At 63.2% G+C, this 18,076-nt stretch overlaps 3 protein-coding genes across 3 annotated transcripts in view; 1 reads left to right on the top strand and 2 right to left on the bottom strand.

Annotated features, from left to right (window-relative positions):
* Window positions 1–4,240: 4,240 nt before the first annotated feature.
* On the top strand, window positions 4,241–7,220 carry LOC102004641 (cytochrome b-245 light chain; the record flags this gene model as incomplete). Its single annotated transcript, XM_013507989.1, is given in 5 exon segments — window positions 4,241–4,310; window positions 4,552–4,626; window positions 4,701–4,784; window positions 5,193–5,274; window positions 6,929–7,220. Coding segments are annotated over 5 exon segments (512 nt in total), but the record flags the coding sequence as incomplete, so codon positions are not given.
* A 402-nt stretch (window positions 7,221–7,622) lies between these two features.
* Window positions 7,623–9,122, bottom strand: Il17c (interleukin 17C). Its single transcript, XM_013507999.1, has 3 exons — window positions 9,057–9,122; window positions 8,471–8,799; window positions 7,623–8,258 (listed from the first exon to the last, which is right to left on the bottom strand). Exons 1-3 carry the CDS (start codon window positions 9,087–9,089, stop codon window positions 7,997–7,999), a joined length of 624 nt encoding a protein of 207 aa, XP_013363453.1. The 5' UTR covers window positions 9,090–9,122; the 3' UTR covers window positions 7,623–7,996.
* Window positions 9,123–11,103: 1,981 nt separating this feature from the next.
* The window catches only part of Zc3h18 (zinc finger CCCH-type containing 18), a gene marked incomplete at its 5' end in the record, with an annotated part of 35,730 nt that continues 28,757 nt past the window's right edge, over window positions 11,104–18,076 (bottom strand). Inside the window, 10 exon segments of the mRNA XM_013507998.1 lie at window positions 11,104–11,794; window positions 12,157–12,253; window positions 13,071–13,164; window positions 13,417–13,616; window positions 13,706–13,866; window positions 14,676–14,741; window positions 15,165–15,308; window positions 15,537–15,641; window positions 17,480–17,605; window positions 17,711–17,899. Of these exon segments, the coding sequence (XP_013363452.1) occupies window positions 11,596–11,794; window positions 12,157–12,253; window positions 13,071–13,164; window positions 13,417–13,616; window positions 13,706–13,866; window positions 14,676–14,741; window positions 15,165–15,308; window positions 15,537–15,641; window positions 17,480–17,605; window positions 17,711–17,899 (1,381 nt within the window). The 3' untranslated portion in view covers window positions 11,104–11,595.

Raw genomic sequence — 18,076 nt, 5'->3', positions numbered from 1 at the left:
TGTCGGGGTCCGGTCGGGCTGGGCCGGCGCGCTTAGGGCCTGCAGCGGGAGCCCGGAGACGGGGCGCCCCTCACCCCCAGCGCGGAAGGAGGAAGTGCAGCGCGAAGAGGAGTTTCACCCGTGGTTTCCGGGGAGTCCTCCACCTCAGCCGAGAAAACCCAGCCTGGGCACTCCGGCAGCTTGCAGCCCCGAGGGGGGCTCCACTCTGGGGTCCTGGGGGCGCCTCTTCCCAGAGCCAGCGCGCTGCCCTGAGCTTGGGATGGGGAGCAGCCTCCATGTGGGCCCCAGCGACAGGAGAAGGTGTCTAGGATTTCACAGACACTGGCGACCAGCCTGAGGGCCGGGGTGCCCAGACCCCGCGCGCGGGCAGTTCCGGCCGGGGAGGTAACCTCTGTCCAGCCCAGCACCCCTGAAGGGACAGGGGAGCAGAAGGGGTCCCAGCTGATCTGAGCCCAGAGGAGCCTGCAGAAGCTCCCCTTCCTCCTGCGAGCCTGGCGGGAGGCCCCTGGTCACTCGCCCTGCGCCAGGGGGCGGGTGGGGAGCAGGTGGAGTCAGCCCAGCCCTGCACTCTGGACGTGCGGTGAAGCCCGGGCTGTGCACCCAGAAGTCCAGGCGATGCCCGGTCTCCCGCCCCTCCGCATCTGCGTGGCGGCGCTCCAGGCCAGCTGAGACAGTCCCGCTGTTGTCCCTCTGCCACGGGACTGTCACCGGCCTGCCCGTGGGCTGTGCCCTCCCTGCTGTCCAGCCGCACTTCCCCAAAGTCCCCTCCAGGAAGTGGAGGGTGACGGCGCGCCCAGCTCGTAGCTGGGACACAGGCAGGCGGGGTCCCTCCTGTGTGTACCTCCCCTGGGCTCCAGGCTGCCTTTCAGGTCAGAGCCCGAGGTGGAGACCTGGCGGGCCATGGGCTGTGGCCGGGTCCCCATCAGTGGGACGGCTCTCTGGGGGCCCCCGGGCTGCTGAGCTGACTTCCTCCATGGCCCCCTGTTGAGGCCCAGCCTGGCCCTGGCAGGTGCTCCCCGATCTGTGCAGTCAGCCTGTGTCACCTGCGCAGACCTTCCAGGGGCCCCAGTGCAGAGCGGAAGCCGGATTCCGAGAGCAGGCGCCCTGGTGCTGACCAGGCTCCCTCGTGTGCCCCGCTCCTGCTGAGTGCCCTGGGGCCGCGGTCCACCCTAGAGCACTTGAGGGTGCCCCTTGCTTTCCTCCCTAGTGCAGGGTCACTCGCTTCCTTCTAGAGCATCCGTCCGGCCTGTCCCTGCTGTCCTCAGCACTGCAGTCTCCGCGAAGGGGTGCCCTTTGTCACATGCAGGAGTGAGCCCTTAGGCCACCCTGGGAGCCTGAGTGTCTTCATCCTCGTCCCCTCTTGCTGCTGTGGACAGCATGCTTGCATGAGGGGGGAGCATGACCCCCCTGAGAGGGTGGGCCGAACCCTGGGGAGGCACCCGCCCGCCCTGCCCGGAGCCAGGAAATTCATTTACAGCTGCCGAAGGCCCACAAGGGAAGGAGAGTGGCAGGGAGGAGGGCTGCAGCCTGGGAACGGCAGGGCTGCTCTGCCTGTTGTGGAAGGGCCTGGGGTCCCCGTGTTAGAGGAGCTGTGGGCTTCAGCTGGGTGGGGTCTGTTGGGAACGGTTCCTAGCTGCACAGCAGCACGGAGACTGGCCTCCACTGCAGGGCTGGCTTCACCTGTAGGCCCCAGAGCTTAGAACAGGCCCACGCAGAGGCAGATGAGAAACTGGCCCGTGGAGGCTTCCTCAGCTAGGGCCCAGGCGCGGCGCAGGAAGCACAGGCTGCTGGGCAGGAGGAAGTGAGCTGGGGTCAGACACCAGCAGGGCCGGGTCTCCTCGTCCTCCGAGGTGGGGCAGCTGGTCCCAGGAGAGAAACTATTAATGGGTAGTGGAGGGAGACCGCAGTGCCAAGGATGACAGAGGTCGGTCAGAACCAGGGTCAGTGCGGGGAGCTCCAGGAGTGTGTGTGGCCGAGGGGAAACAGGTGAGTGTTCAGCTTGGAGAGACAGCAAAGTCCTTTTCAGAACAGATGAAAAGAGATCCCTCCTTGGGTACACTGTAATGAAATTAAGCCATTGAGAAAAGAGAGAAAAATAGGTTAGACCACGGACTTCTGAGCATCAGCGATGGATGCCGGAGGACACTGAAGCCACGTCTCAGGTGCTGGAGCTCAGCACGGCAAGAACTGTCACTCAGGCACGAGGGCACGGCCAGGCTCAGGTTCGGGCTGACACCTTCACTGCACAGACTCCCAGAGCCTGCGCCGCAGCAGCAGGGAGCTGCATGCAGGGGAAGGAGCGGGGCTGCAGGGACGGCGTCCTGGAAAGTAAATGCTGACTGTAAATAATGACAGTAGTGTGAGGGTGAGGAGGCAGGTAAACTTTCTAAAGCCCATCGATCCATGGCTCAGGAAGAGGGACTTTGAAGCCAGTAACCTTCAATATTCCTGGGAATTGATTTTCAAATGTAAGAGCAAATAGTGGATGCCTTGACGTTCTGCACCCCTCATTGTGAACAGTATGAAACACCCACCCCCTGCTTTGAGAATTCTTTTGCAAAGAATTCATCGAGTCCAAGTGAGCCTGGGCGCTGACTCCCGAACAGTTCAAAAGGTGAGCGGCCCAGCGTGTGGCCGGAGAGCAGCCCGGGTGTCCCGTGGGGTGCAGCAGCACTGTGGGAAATGCAGAGGCAGCAGCCTGTCCTCCATGAGAGAACGGTAGTGTCACGCCAGCCACACACGGGAGCTCGGTGAGGCCCCAGTGAAGGAGGCGTGTGAGAGAGACTCATTCTCAGGGCGCTGGGCAGACACAAGCAGACAGAAGGAGACAGGGACGGCGGTGGGGGGCCGGAAAGGGCAGGACAGCCAACTTGGGGTGGGGCGGGCCTTCGGCTGCTCCTTGTCCTGAGCTTCCAGCCGAGGATTTCATAATGTGGGGAAGAAGTGTTAAAATATAACCACAGACAGCGTCCACGGCTGCTTGAGGAAAGGGAACTCAATGAAGCTTGTAAATAAAAAAGCAGAAGCAGCAACAAAACACCTGTGCAAGAGAGCACAAGCTGGGCGTGGTGGCGCACGCCTGTGATTCCAGCACTCCAGAGGCTGAGGCAGTAGGATCCCCAGGAGTTCAAGGCCAGCCTGAACTAAGTGAGACCCTCTCTCAAAAAGCAAAACACAAAAGAACAAAAAAAGAGAACAAAATGAGCCCAAGTGATCTGCACAATCAATAACACATCTTAAAATCAGTATTACCTTGGCTAAAAGTAAGACTTCGTGGTATCAGTTTATCAGACTGTTCCTAATAGTCACAAACTGGAAGCAACCGAAAGGTTCCTGAGAGGGGAGTGGATTGGTTCTGAGAAGAGGTTCCTGCAATAACAGCTACTCGGAAACAAGGAACTGCTGCCCTCGGGCCATGGGACTTGGACCTCAGGTTGAGAATAGAGGGGGTGAGAGGGCAAGACCTCCAGGGTGCGGGGTCCAGGCCGGCAAGGTGCCAGCTGGCTGCATCTGCACACGCCAGTGCTCAGGATCTTTTCCCTGAGTAAATCAGCAGGAGCTCGGAGACAGCGGCGCAGGCCGCACCGCACGGGAAGTTTTGCAATTCCTTGGTGCACTGGGGACGGACGCCTCGCCTCCCTCGCACTGGCCAGGCACCCCCACTGTCCACACCCTGCGGGCCGGGAACACCCTTGGTGCCCCAGCGTCTGCAGGGCCCTGATTCCATCCCCAGCGCCATGGTGGAGAAAAGAGAAGTGGACTGCAATACTGTGTTAAAAGTTAACTTTACCACCAACACTTCTCTTCAAGAAAAAACGTGAATGGGGGGTGGGAGATGGGTGCTGCCTATAAGAGGTGGGTGACAAGTCCTAACATCCCCGAAAGGGCGCAGAGACACGGCATGAGGTGGCGCGGGGCAGAGGAGGGCACAGCCTGCCAGCCGGATGCCAAAGCCCACAGCCAGTGATGGGCAGCAGACGGTCGCTAAGGCCCCATGCGGTGAGGAATTGGTGGGATCCAGCTGGGTCCCGGTGCTGAGAGCAGTGGATGCCGTGTGGGCCGCCCCCTGGCAGTTCCTGGGAGCCTGTGCGGCTGTGGTCCCCACTGCAGGCACTTCTCTGTCCACGGGGACCACCTCCCTAGCACCCCTTCATCTCAGGGGCCTGGTGACTTGCGGGGGGGAGGGCCAGGCTGGTGGGGCCAGGGGGCAGCGCCCCTAACCCAGCTCCCCTCCCTGCAGTCCTCATCTCCGGGGGCATCGTGGCCACTGCTGGACGCTTTGCCCAGTGGTACTTCGGTGCCTACTCCATGTATCCTTCCCTGGAGACTTGGGGCCGGGGCGCGGACCACAGAGAGCCACCTGCTGGCAGCAGACGCCGGGCTGGGTGCTGGGGGTAGGAGGGCAGCGTCAGTGCCAGGGCAGACCCCCTGCACCCTCCTGCCCTGCTGCCCTGGTGGAGCTGCAAGGCTGCGGGCCGTGTCCTCAGGCGGCAGCTGGCCCTTTCTGTCCCCGTCTTCTTGGTGCTGCCTGGACCTTAACCAAGGCTGCAGCGTGGCAGGGGTGTTCGTGTGCCTGCTGGAGTACCCTCGGGGCCGGAGGAGGAAGGGCTCCACCATGGAGCGCTGGTGAGTGCCTCGGGGGCCCGGGGTGGGGGTGGGCTGCGTGGAGCCGTGACCTCAGTCTCCTCCTCCCTCCCCAGCGGGCAGAAGTACATGGCGGCCGTGGTGAAGCTCTTCGGACCCCTCACCAGGAACTACTACGTCCGGGCCGTGCTGCACCTGCTGTGAGCCAGGCGGGACGGGCAGCCACAAGACTGGGAGGGACGGGGGGGACCCTCCCGACACCCTGGTCCTCCCGGGCAGGCTGCTGCATGGGCAGAGGTCCCAACCTCCTGCAGTGTGGCCTGGGCCCTGCCCGTGACTCTCTCCTGGGTCCCCTGAAGCCCCTGCAGCCCCTGCCAGCCACCGATGGGTGGGTCCACTGGGCACGGTGCGAGCACCCCCTTTCTGGTTTTCTGCTGATGCATGGCCAGGGCCCAGGAGCCAAGGTGCCAGGCAGATGCCCGTGGGACCTGGGGCAGAGCCAGCTGGCCCTAGCTCTGGGGTCCTAGGGACACGCATGGTCTGTCCTGTGCTGTCCTGGTCTGTGGGCCTGTGGTTCGGTGCCCGGCCCTGACGGTGCTTGTCTCCAGGCTGTCAGTGCCTGCCGGCTTCCTGCTGGCCACCATCCTGGGAACTGTGTGCCTGGCCATCGCGAGCGGCATCTACCTGCTGGTGAGTGGCATCCTTGCGGTCCCCTTGAGTGTCCCGGGCCCTGTCCTTGGCTCTTGTGGCTGGCGCTGTGTGTACCAAGGGATGCAGGTCTGTGCCCACTCCCGCCAGGTGGAGGGTGATGGTCGGGGCTGCTGCTTGGCATACACCTGGCTGTCCCGGCTATCCTTTCCTGAGGAGACCCCTCAGCCCTGCAAGTGGGCGGACGAGGGAGGCGAGGCTCAGAGAGGTGACGTGGCCACGCTGGGTCACACTGGCATCGAGGGCCCAGCCAGTGTTCAGACCCATTTCCAGAACCTTTTTCATTGAAAGCTCTCTGCTCCAGACTGAGGCTGAGTCAGGAGGAGTTCACCAACATAGCTGACACCCCAGGGTGACCTTTGCTTTCTGCAGTGCTGGGGACTGAACCCAGAGCCTTCGCACTGAGCTGCATCTCCAGTTCTATTTTATCTTATTTTGAGACACTGAACTAGTTGGCTGGGCTTGACCGAGCAGGCCTCCGTCCTGCGTCAGCCTCAGAGTGATGGAGTTTCAGGCGAGTCAGAGAGACCTTTGTAAGTGTCCCTGCTTGGCCCAGGCTCACGGGCAGTGCCACGCCCTGTCGTCATGGGCATAGCTCCTGCTTGTCCTTGTCCTCCGGAGCTGATCTCCCCCCGAGGTGGCTCCTCTGCCCATGCTGGTGAGCTGGCTGTGCCCAGGCCCGTGCAGGAGTGCAGTCTCGTCTCGTGTTTGGGGCCTCCTTGTTTGCAGCTGCACCTCTGATGGGTGTGGCAGGCTCACTGCAGGCTGAGGGAGGTTCCTGAGGGCAATTTGTGCCAGCTCCCCCGCTGGCCCAAGGACACTGTGTCCCACACACCGCTTGCCCTGCTCTGGCTGTGCCTGCCGGGGGCCACCTGCACTCCCCACCTGGTTCTTGAGCTAGACCTGGAGGCCCTGCAGCTGCAGTTTGGCTCCCGTGTGGGTCTCGGGTGCCTCAGACCTTCTTCTCTGTGACAGGCCACTAGCTTCGCTGGTGAGGCCCTGCTCAGCAGCAGGACGGCTGTCTGTCCGTCTGCTCACTTGTTTGTCTGTCTGTGCTTTTCACGCACCGCACCCTGGGCCGCAGAGCTGCTTCCTGCGTTCCCTTCTGCAATGCCAGCCCCTCTGGGGGCAGTTAGGAGAGGGAGGGCGCGGGCACTCACTTTGCTTTTCTGGTTTGCAAAGCGGATGCCGAGGCAGGCAGTTTATCTACCAGGTACCGCAAGGCACTAACTTTCAGGTGCACCCCAGGCCTTGGGGCTGTGGCCATGGAATCTCGCGTGGAGCCCAGGACTCCGCATTCTGGGCAAGGCTGCTGAGCCCCTGCAGGCCTGTGTGCCTCTGGCTGGATGCCCTGGGTCTGGGCAGGGCAAGTGGGTGTCGCTTTCAGCCCGGAGGCCCTGCCGTCTCAGGCCCCTGGCAGAGGCTGGGAACGGTGCCTGGAAACAGCCACCAGGGTCTCGAGAGGCCCAAGGCTCTGCCCCACTCTCACACGTGTCCTACAGGTCCAGGTCCTGGCTGTGTGGCTTCAGGCCAGTCGCTTGACCTCTCTGAGCCCACCTGTCACTCAGCAAGTCGGGACCCTGGGGGGTGGGAGGCCAGGGTGGCGGCCGGCAGCAGGGTGCCCCTCTGTCCCCAGGCTGCCATTCGCGGTGAGCAGTGGATGCCCATTGAGCACAAGCCCAAGGAGCGGCCGCAGGCAGAGGACATCAAGCAGCCGCCCAGCAACCCCCCACCCCGGCCTCCGGCTGAAGCCCGCAAGAAGCCCAGTGAGGACGAGGCGGCAGCGGGTGGGGGCCCCCAAGTCAACCCCATCCCCGTGACTGACGAGGTGGTGTGACCCTGGCCTGGAACTGTGGGTGACTCTGCCACCATCTGCCGGGTGGCCACCAGGGGCTGGCCGCGGTCACCGCAATAAAGAGTGAACAGCTTGTGTGTGTGCAGTGATGAGGGGGGCGCCGGCGCCAGGGACCCCAGACCTGCACATCCCGCCCCCGCCTGGCGGCCACAAGTCTGCTCTGCAAGGCTGTGGGCACAGAGGCTTTGGTCAGGCAGCGCCATGCCTGCCAGAGGCTGCCACCCCACAGCAGGCACAGGCCCTGGGCGGCAGAGGCCCCAGCCGGGTTTCTCGTAGGGCAGCAGGGGCTATGGCTGAGTCCTGAGGCTGATGCCCACACCCGAGCCGTGTGCCTAGTGCTTCCACCAGAGCCTGTGCAACCCTGGGGGCAGGGGAGGAGGAGAGGGGAGGCTGGGTCATGTCCTTCATTTATTTATTTCTTAATGGTCTTGAGACAGGGTCCCACTGTGTAGCCCAGGTTGGCCTTGAACTTGCAGCAGTCCTCCTGCCTCAGCTTCCCAAATGCTGGGGTCACAGGTGTGCACCATCACACGGGTCCAGGGCCTTGTGTTTTAACAGCACAGCTCATGGGTTAAATAAGTGACTGTGAGAAAGCAGGTTCCCCCCAACCCCGCCAGCAGCTGAGGGGAGGTGGAGCTCCAGGCCCCAGGGTCCAGGTAGAGACGCTGGCGGCAGCTTTCCTGCATTGCTTTAAGACACTTGAGAGCCCCTTGCAGCCCGTCTCCAGCCCTGGGGCACGGGGACGGCATGGTCACAGTGTGCAGCAAGGGCCACCCAGGCAATAAATAGCAATAAATAGACATAAATAGGAGGCATTCGGGGCCATGTCCTCAGCAGCTCTGGCCCGCATCACTGGGCTGACCTGGGTAGGACGCAGGTACAGCCCACGGGCACACGGATGAACTCCGTGTGGAAGGTGAAGGCCCCGGGTGAGGGGGCGCCCGTGCCGTGGCGGGAGCAGGGCCGGCGGCGCAGCACCAGCAGGCTCTGGTGCAGGGCCACGGAGTTGAGTGCGGCCGTCTCCTGGCCGGTCCGGGTATTGATGCAGCCACGGCACAGGCACTCGGCCACCGCCAGCTTCTGCGGGTAACGGTCCTCGTCGGTGTCGACCCTGGGGACCGGGAGAGGAGGTGAGGTTTCACCCTGCCCGGCCCCGAGCCCCACGGGTCTCTGCTCCACCCCACTTCCCCCGCCCCCGGCCCCCCAGGAGCCCCAGCAAAGGAGGGGCCTCCCACGGGTCTCGGCTGGGCAGAGTTAGGCCAGTGCCTGTTGGGCAGTTGGAGCCCCAGGCTGGGAGGGTCTGCCCGCTGTGCCCGGCCTCACCGGTATCTCCAGGGCGAGATGGAGCGCTCGTGGGTGTCCGCCTGCAGCACCTGCTCGGGGCTCAACGTGGGGCACCGTGACCCGGCTGGGGGCCCCTGCTGTGGCCCCTTGGGGCCGGCTGCCTCCAGGCTGGGCACCAGGGCCACAGGCAGGGCCTGCTCCCACCTGGCACTTCGAGCCAGCAGGTGTGGGGGCACCTGGCCTTGGGGCAGCTCCTCAGCCGAATAGCAGCGTGGGGTCCTGTGGAGGTGTGGGGTCCCCCCGTGCAGGGGGTCTCGGTGAGCCAGGCTTTCAGAAAGCAGATTCAGAAACAGGATGCCAGAGAGGAGCTGGGGGAGGACAGGGTGTGTCAGGGATGCGAGGTGGGGCCCCTCGCTTCCATTCCTGGGGAGCGGGTGTGGCCCTCCCTCAGCAGGCAGGGAAACAGCCTGGCCCAGGGAGTCTGGCCCCTCAGCACCGGGGCCCAGGCAGGGTGGCGGACTCCCTCTCTCAGACCCCTTCTCTCAGCAACCCCATCCTGGGGCTCGGAGGCCCAAACCCAGGCTCGGGGGCACTGTCAGGCAGGGGCCGGTGGTGCTGGGCTCACCATTGCGGTGGCAGTGCGGGCGGCAGCAGGCATGGCTTGTGGCAGCAGCTCTGCTGGCACCCCAGTGGTGCGCCTGGCAGAGGTCCTGGCCATGTGCTCTTTATACCTGGGGCCACACCTGGGAAACTCCAGCAGCTTCCTCCCGGAAACGAGGGCTGCAGGCCTGGACTTCCTCCTCTTGCTACAGCAGCAGTGGACCACGCCCTGCCAGGCCCACCTGGCCTGCCCCAGGGACACTCCCGGCCTAGCCAGGCCCAACCTGGGGGCTGGGCGCAGCTCTGTCCCTACAGGCGGCCACTGGAAGACTGAATGTCCTCGGTCCTCTGCAGCCCTGTCCCAGCCCAAGCCCCTGAGCAATGCAGAGGTGCTGACCCATGCGCTCCTGGTGAGGGTCCAGGCTGTTTACCGCAGCTGACCTTTGGAATGCAGGGGCCTGGGCTCCACGCCGTGGGAGCAGCTGTCTACTGCGCAGGTCCTCTGTCAGAGGCATGCGGTCTCCATTCCTACTGCTTCCCCTCGGGCTCGTGACCGCGTCTGGAAGTGGATATAGGGGACACACTGGGTAGCCCTTGAGGACTCCCTGAGTCCAGGCTGCTCCTGCCAGCAAGCGGACACCACCTGACCATCCGTGTGTTCACATACCTCGCGCGACGGGAGCTCGCACGCGGCTGGCTGACGGAAACACGTTTGCCGCGGTATGGGGCCGGGCAGGGCTGCTCCCGGGGTCTCTGAGGAGAAACCCCCCGGCTGCCTTGGCTTTGGACCCTGCCGAGTCGTGGCTTCCTCATGGTCACAAGGTCTTCCTTTGGCCCTCCATGGCTGTCTCTGGTCTCACGAGGACAGGGTCATCGTACCAGCAGTCACCCCCGTCCCGCCAAAGCCAGGCCCTCAGACCAGGTGTGGGTGGGTACATAGGCACAGGGACCCCGAGGACAGAGCCCTGGGCACCGTCAGCCAACGCCGGCCCCACTGTGGTGAGCCCGGGGGCTCTGCCTCCTGCGGGGCACTGGGACCTCAGGCTCCAGCCCACGCATCCTGAAGACTGAGCCGGTCGCCGGCAAAGGGACAAGCTTGTGGGGCCGGCTGACAGCATCAACCCTCAGAGGAGCAGTGGTTTCCAGGCAACCGGGCACCAACACCTGCTAGGCCCCCAGAGGGCCCTGACCACCCTCTTACCCTTGCGCCTCTAGCAAGGAGCACTGCCCAGGGGAGGGGTCTTGGGCTGCCATGGCTGAGACCGAGGGGCCCAACTGTGAGCGGAGACTCCCAGACCAAGGCTGCCTCCCTTGGCCGGGTGAGACCCACGCTCCCGACACAGAGTCAGAGACAGACACACACAGACACACAGGCAGAGAGGCAGAGAGGCAGAGATGCACAGACACCCAGCCTGAGGCCGCCCGGGAGATCCTTGTCACCAGAGGCACGGGCAGCAGACCGGTGTGGCCCTCAGCCTCCTGGGACACCTGTCCCAACGCAGGACAGGCAGACGGCAAACGCCATGTGCTGCTGTCAGCAGGGCCTCAACTTCCTGAGTGCACCCCAGGCCAGGGCCAGCAGCAGAGGCGGCCCGACCTGCAGTGGGCTGCCCGGCGCCAGGCCTTGGAGGCCGTTTTGTGGACTAGCACTGGTGGGCCTTGAGAGCCGCCCGTGGGGTGGGGGCAGGGCTACGCCCTTGCAACCAGCGGCACAGACAACACGCAGGAAGTTCCCTGAGCGATGGAGCCTGAGGTGATACGGAGGGAACTGCACGGCTGAGAGGTGCACACAGATGGGACCCGCCGGGCAGGCTCCTAGGGTCTGGCTACACAGCGCCTGCTCCAGTGCTGCCCTGGAGCGGCACCTGACGTGGCCAGTGCGAGTGGGCACAGCACCCCCGTGGCACAGGAGCGGTCAGTGCAGCCAGGCTGGGCCCACCCTGCCTGGAGTGCAGCTGCCAGCCCACCCCACGGTGGAAACCGAGGCACGGCGCTCCCTGGGGACTGGGGCTGTGCTCAGAGGTGGGCGACGTGAGCCAGTGCAACACACGCAGATGTCACAGTGCAGGAAATTGCTTATCAAAATATTTTATTTTAGGAGATCCCTCAAAAAAAAGACCCTCCACATTAGATGCCCCAACAATACCCTCGGCCTTTTTTTGGTCTTTTCTGTATTCTTTTCCTTTTTAAATCAACTAAAACAATTTATGCTTCAAATAAAAGGAAGAAGTTCCCAATCAGACTGTAGGTGAGAATGCAGTGTAGACACTGCCCAGCAGCCAGCAGGTGGCCGCAGCAGTTCCCGAGTGTGTGCTCGCCTCGGGGCGCTGGGTGACACAGAACCCTCCGGCTGCCTGGCGGGACTCTGGCTCTGGGAGCACCGGTTCAGTCTCAGGAAGCTGGGATTCAGCATCGTCTTCATTTCCTGTGTAGCTTCTTTTCCAGCTGAGAAACTTTTTTTTTTCTTTTTTAATTTTTAAAAAGAATCACAGCCAAAATAAGACATTAACTGCAAAATCCAAAATGGCTGCGCTTACCCTATTATAAAAACGCGCAAGAGTCCGCTACACCTTGCCGGGGATCTTGGCCCGCTTGCGGGCGATGGCGTCCTCCACGGCCTTGAGCTGCTTCAGGAGCTCCTCCCGCCGTGACAGCGTGCTGGCCTTTCCAGCCTTGGTGCCTGCAGCTGCACTGTCCGCGGCTTTGCCGGGCACACTGGTCACTTTGCTGGAGCTCTTGGACTGCGGCGACAGCTGGCGCTTCCTGCAGGGGAGGATGTGAGACAGGAGGTGCCACAGGGCCATGCCAGGCTGGGGCAGGGGTGGGGACACCCTGGGCCACCGCCTGCTCTGTAGGCCAGCCTGAGGCTGCTCTGACCCTCTGAGGTCTAGTCAGACCTCCCTGCAGTCTGTGCCCTTGGAGAGGCCAGGCCTCCAGTGAGCCACTTACGAACAGTGTGGCTGGCCAGGCAGGCACCTCCCCTGGTAGCCCACTCCGCCCCAAGGGTCTCAGGGCTGCCTGTGGTAGGAACTGTGGCGTGGCCCAGGCCTTCTGGGGGCTAGGGGCAGGCGTAGGCACAGGGCTTGAGCCCAGGGAGAGGCTGGGCCTGCTTGGCAGGGACTCACCTGTCTGTCGGGGCCACCGGGGCCTTGGAGTTCTGGCCCCTCTGCCTCTCTGGCTTCGGGGAGCCCAGTCTCCCGCCTGACTTCCGGTCCCGGGAACCTGGGAACAGAGCAGGATGAGACCACAGGCCACCACATGGGCCAGCAGAGGGGCAGTACCCCACACAAGGAGTCCAGTTCAGGTGTCAAGGTGGCTCAACAGCCCAGGAGTGCTCTACCACTGAGGTACATCCCAAGCCCATTTTTTTAAGACAGGGTCTTACTGTGTAATTGAGACCTTCCTCGAACTCAGTATATAGCCCAAGCTATTCTCAAATTCATGGCGATCCTCCTGCCTCCGCCTCCCAAATGCTGGGATTATAGGCATGCGCTATCTTGCCTGGCCTTACTAGTGTTAGAAAAGACTTTTTTTCATAAAAAATCATATTGTCTTAAAACGTGCTGGTTTAGGGCCAGGGATATAGCTCAGTGGCATAAGCGCCTGCCTGGCAAGCACAAGGTCCTGAGTTTGATTCCTGGTACCACCCCCGCAAAAAAACCATGCTGGTTTAGAGGTGGGTGTGGTGGTGCTCCGGAGGCTGAAGGTGGAGTATCATCACAAGTTTGAGGCCAGACTGGGCTACACAGACCTTTGTTCACAAAACGAAAAAAAACGAAAACAAACCCACAAAACAAGGAAACAGTGATATTTAGCCTGTTTTCTGAAGGTGCTAGGGGTGGTGTCCAGGGTTTTGTGTGTGCAATCTAAGCTAGTGCTCACTGCTGAGCTGCACCCCAACCCGGTTACTTTAAATTAAACACGTGTGGGAGCCTTCTGTTTGGCCCCTTTTACTATAAATCCAGATGAGAAGTTTCCTGGGGCTTCTCAGTGGTTTTCAGCAGCAGATGGGCACCCTCTTGCGCCCCGGGAGGCTCACCTCGGTCTGGGGACAGGGTGGCCCGCTTGGCTGGGGGGCTCTGCCGGTCCTTGTCCACGGGCTCATACCGCTTCCTGCTTCCTTTGTCAGCTGCCTGAAATGACAATAGTGCACTCGCGTGCGGGCCGGGCTGCTGCCAGGAGGCGGGACACGTGGCTGTGACCTGTTCTCTGCTGTGTCCCTCCTCAGTGCCCCCCTTGCCAGGGGCCCAGTGAGTGGCTCTCCTGTTCATGCCAGGGGCTCTGGTGCCAGTTGGGGGGTCAGGGCCTGTGCTGCAGGGATGGGACCTGGATTGTGGGAGGGGTGGCCCCACAGAGCCCCCAGAGGGCCCACTTGGCCAGCTCACCTTGTTCAGCAGCGTCAGCTTGATCTCTTTGTGGGCCACGAAGGAGCCCTGTGGAGGCTGCCCAGGGGGCGTGGGAGCCGGGGCTGAGGGCTGCTGCGAGGGCTTCCCCCCGGCCGCGAGCTTCGAGGACTTGGGTGGCTGCGTGGACGTGTCCCTTTTCCGTTTTTCCTCCTTAACCCCATCTTCTTTCTTAGATTTTCCTGCCAGGGCAAACCCGTCAGGGCTCCTGCGTGCGCCGTGAGCCTAGACTTGCTCGCCCCTCCAAGCTGCCCCCGGTGTCAGCCCGTACCTCGCTCCTTCTTGGTCTGGGCGGGGGCGGGGGACCGAGAGCTGGCTGAGGACACGGGGCTGGCCAGGTCCGCATACATGTCTTCTGAGTCCACACTGTGCACTGAGCTGCTGCTCGACGTGGCGCTGGACACCGAGGAGACACTGCTCACACTCAGGGACCTGCGCAGGAGAGCAGAGCTGAGCCCGGCAGCCTCCTACCTCGGGACGTGGTGTCGGGGCTGTGGGGATGGAAGGGGCTGTGCAGGGAGGGAGGCTGGGCCCTGCTCGGCGGCCGGGTCCCCGAGTGTTGCGAAGGGATAGGGTTGAGCACAACCCAGGAGTGGAGCCAGTGCGGGACGCGAAGGATGTGTGTGAGAAGAGAGCAAGCGGAGGGCAGGCGCAGGCCGGGCATCCCGGGAGGCCGAGGCGAGAGGGCTGCTCCGGCTGGAGTCTGGGGCCGGGCCTGTCCCAGGGAAAAGACAGTTTTGGCCTGCAGCAAACTGAAGATGAGATGGTGATTTCTCTTCACAGCGAGGTACATGGGTGAAAGCATGGCGCAGGCTCCCTGTGGACTTGGACGGCATGAATCGGCCTGGCAGTGGCTGCCGGACACCGCCAACAGGTGTGTGTGGGGAGACGCATCTTTCCTACTTTTTCTTAGAGGGTGGGCTTTCTTAGAGGGTGGGCTAGAACTGTCAGGAATCTGGACAAGTGCACAGCCCTGCTGCCGAGCAAAGTGTTTGGACGAAGGTCTGGAGGCTGGCTTGCCTCTCTCTCTTCCTAAGCAGCTCCTACTGCAGCCCTCTCAGCCCAGGCTGACTGCTGCCTGCCCCATGGCCCGGGCGCCTCCATGGAGCCCTGCTGGCCTGGCTGCCCACCCTGCCTGTGCTGCCCTGATGGAAGGGTGCGTTGGAGCTGTGCCCGCCCACACGCGGAGGAGCCTCTCTAGGAGGGCCCGGTTGCGGGCTGGTGGGGCCGTGCACACATACCTGGACTGGGAGCTGGAGCCGCTGTAGCTGCTGCCGCTGCCGCTGCCGCTGCCGCTGAGTGCGCGCCTGGAACATAGTGGAGAGCCGGGGCTCACAGGCCGCCCCAGCACCAAGGCTGCCGCCACCCGTCACTCCTGGGGCTCACAGGCTGCCGCCCGACACTCCCGACATTGCTCCCTGTGCCTGGGGCGGATTTGCCATGGTTCTGTTCGCTTTCAGAAGTAGCTTTTCCTCAAATCCCACAGGTACCACAGGGCCCTCCTCAGCGCCAAGCCCAAGGCCCACACCCCGACGAACAGTCTCTCTCCAGGACAACAGTCACCCACCCCCTGTGCTCTGGGGGCACCAAGGCTCAGCAAGGGGACGTGACCAGCCCAGGCTGCAGTGCTCTGGGCTCGGACTGCTGGCCTCTGCTGACTTGCCTGGATGCCCCTGGCTGGACTCCTGATCCGAGGATGCGGACCCTCAGCTCCGTGGTCTGTCACTCACCTCCTGGGGGGCGTCCTGGTTTGCCGCTCCTTCCTCCTGGCTTCCCGGGGGTCTCCAGGCTTGGTGGGCTCAGGGGCAGGGGCAGCAGCCTTGGTGGCCTGCGGGGGTGCTGGAGGTGGGGCTGGTTTCTTTAAGGACTTCTCTCTGGGGGGAGAGGAGCTTAGGATTGCACCGGGCGGGACCCGGCCGATGGCCTTGCCGCTCACCCAGGGCCCTGCAGCACGGAGATGGCCTGTGGCCTCCCGTGTGGGGCACGGGCTGGAGCCCAGAGTCTGAGTGATGCTGCCATCCACCTCCTGGGGACACACTGCCACCCCCGGAGCCCCTTCCCCCCAGGCACAACCAGATGAGACAGAGGGGGCCAGGACCTACCCTGCTCTCCCTGCGGGTGGCGCCAGCTCCCCCTTGGCTCTGGCGGAAGGTCTGTGCGGGGAGGGCGTGGGGGACTGCGACGGGGATGAGGAGAAGGACCGGGACCTGGGGGTGGAGAGAGCGTGAGGGACCACACCACGCTGAGCCCAACTGCAGAGGATGCCCTGGCCGGAAGCTCCATTTTACGCAGCTTTGCCATGTGCTAAAACAGAGCCGAGAACAGTGCCATCCCCGTGTAGGACACAAGAAGAGAGCCACAGCAGGGCAGGTGGCAGTCCCCACTCAGGGGCACCACAGGGTTCCCAGCAGAGCCAGTGGCATGAGGCCACAGCTGCAAGGAAATCACGACGTGCCGATTTCAACGTGCCTGTCAGAATTCACACTTCCTGTGCCTCACCAATTCCGGTGGGCAGGGCTGACAGCTGAAGGGAGACAGAGTGGGCCCGGCCTCGAGGCCCAGGCGGCTACCCCTCACCAGGGCACAGACAGCTGCTGCTGGGAAAGGCGCAGGAAGCGGCCTCACGCATGGCCACTGCCCCCCACAAGAGACGATGGTGCCCGAAGGATCACGTCTGCTTGGTGGGCGGGGGCACCGGGCGGGTCCTACACAGGGGAGGCTGTTGTAGGAAGGGTTTGAGGTGTGGGAAGATGGAGGCCTCGCTCAGGAGTGATGGGCGGAGGGGGGGATTCACTGAGCTGCAGCCAGAGCGTCTGGGTGTCCCCTGCGAAGCCACGTCTCCCCATCCTCCATGCTCTGCTCCGCAGAGTGGGCCAGCCTGCTCTTCCTTTTGTGGACCTGGGGCCAGGGAATCCACAGGGTTTTCCCCTGTATCTTCTGCTGCCATCGCTATCACCCTCACCTGCACGCCCAGAGCAAAGGTCACACACAGCTGTCTCCCATGCCATGGTGACATCCCACGTCCAAGATTCCCAAACGTCTCAGCTTGGCCTCAAAGCACAACTCTCCTCCTCACCCTTCACTGGCCCCTTCTTACTGCAGCTCCACCAGAGGCGGTGCCAGTGTCTGTCCTGCCCCTCCCCCGCCAGGGACTGCGTCCTGAGTGCTGCTGGCTCCTGCAGCAGCAGCCCACTGGATTCGTGCCTCAGCCCCCACAGCCGTGCAGGGAGGGCCTGCACCTCCTCCTCACCGCCTGCCTGGCGCACGCAGCCCCAGGCCCCGATACCCTGGCCTGGCCATCAGGTGCCACAGCCTGCAGGCTCCCCTGCCTGCTTCCTAAGCTCTCTGCAGCTGAGCCCCCAGTAGACAGCTGCCAGGGAGAGATGCCAGGGGCACCCAGATGCACCTGACTTCTCACGTGTGGCTGTGTGCACCTGTGGTGCTGTTCAACGCCAGCACTCTCACTGGACAGGGTGCCATTATTGCGACTCCAGGGAAGCCCAAAGGGACAGTGGCACAGGAGGGTCCACTGGTCTTGCCCACTCTCCAGTCTGAGAAAAAGGACACTTCCCTCCCATAGGGTGACAGGGTGGGACAATGCCGCCAGTGCCCCTGGGCATGGCAAGTTCTGTGGGTGCTGGCAGAATTTTGTCAGAAATTCTAAACGTGTCTACCTCAGCAGGAAGACACAACAAAGTTGTCTGCTTAGGCGTCTACACTTCAGGATGAGGACCCTGTCTCCACCACAGCGCAGGTGACACAGCAGCCAGCAGCCCCACGCGGATGCGGCTGAGTGCGGAACGCGGCTCACACTGGCTCAGGGTGGCTGTGGCTTGGGTGCGACACAGGCAGGGACAGACGCAGCAGGCTGTGTGGGCCACCGAACCATCTCCAACATCAGTGGCACCTGTGGCCCGGACGAGGCTTCACTGCCCTCTGCTCCCCAGACTGTGCACAGGGACTCAGGAGCTGCACCGGGAGCAGCCAGTTGGGCCCACCCAGGGCGCCCGCCCAGCCCACCCGCCAGCCTCAGGCAGGGACCCACCTGGACCGGCTGCCTGAGAAGGAGCTGTGCCTGGAAGAGCGGCTGGAATAAGAGCTGTAGGACGAGGACCGCGACCTTGACCGCGATGAGCCGGAGCCCGAGTAGGATGAGGACCGTGAGGACGACCTGCAGGCCAAGGGGCGAAGGACATGAGTGGTGCTCTTTGCCTCAGGAGCGGCCTGGCAGCCAGGCCCGTCACGGACAGGGCCCCTCCAAGGGCTGGCTCCTTACCTGGAGGAATTGGAGGCGGAGGCAGAGGAGGCAGAAGTTTTTCGACGCCTTCGTGCCCGGCTGGGAGAGACTGACATTCCAAGTTTCTTCCTGGGAGACTTGGATCGGCGCCACGGATCCTTCCACTCATCAGCCCGCTTCACCTGTGGCCCCGCAGTGGCCTCCTTCTTCGGTGGCTCAGCTTGGCGGCTGGAATCAAGCGTCAGCAAGGCTTGCCTCTGCCCTTCCTGCACGGCAGTGCCGCTGGGACCAGGAGCAAGTGCTCCTCCCACCAGGCTGCTCCACAGAAGCCCAGCTGGGCTTCCTGGCTGCCCTTTCCTGATCCCCCTGACAGCAGCAGGAGTGCCTTGCTATCGTTCACCTTCC

The sequence above is a fragment of the Chinchilla lanigera genome, unplaced genomic scaffold (assembly GCF_000276665.1).
Source record: "Chinchilla lanigera isolate Chin_1 unplaced genomic scaffold, ChiLan1.0 scaffold00140, whole genome shotgun sequence".
NCBI classification, from domain to species: domain Eukaryota; kingdom Metazoa; phylum Chordata; class Mammalia; order Rodentia; family Chinchillidae; genus Chinchilla; species Chinchilla lanigera.
This window is presented reverse-complemented; position numbering and strand designations above follow the sequence as displayed.

Bases quoted from the DNA above. Each gene is read 5' to 3' on its own strand.
- Il17c (XM_013507999.1), bottom strand. From the start codon at position 9,089: ATGCCTGCTGCCGCCCGCACTGCCACCGCAATG. The intron at 8,800-9,056 runs GTGAGCCCAGCA...GTCCTCCCCCAG, and splicing joins CCCGCACTGCCACCGCAATG to CTCCTCTCTGGCATCCTGTT. The intron at 8,259-8,470 runs GTGAGGCCGGGC...CCCGGTCCCCAG, and splicing joins ATCTCGCCCTGGAGATACCG to GGTCGACACCGACGAGGACC.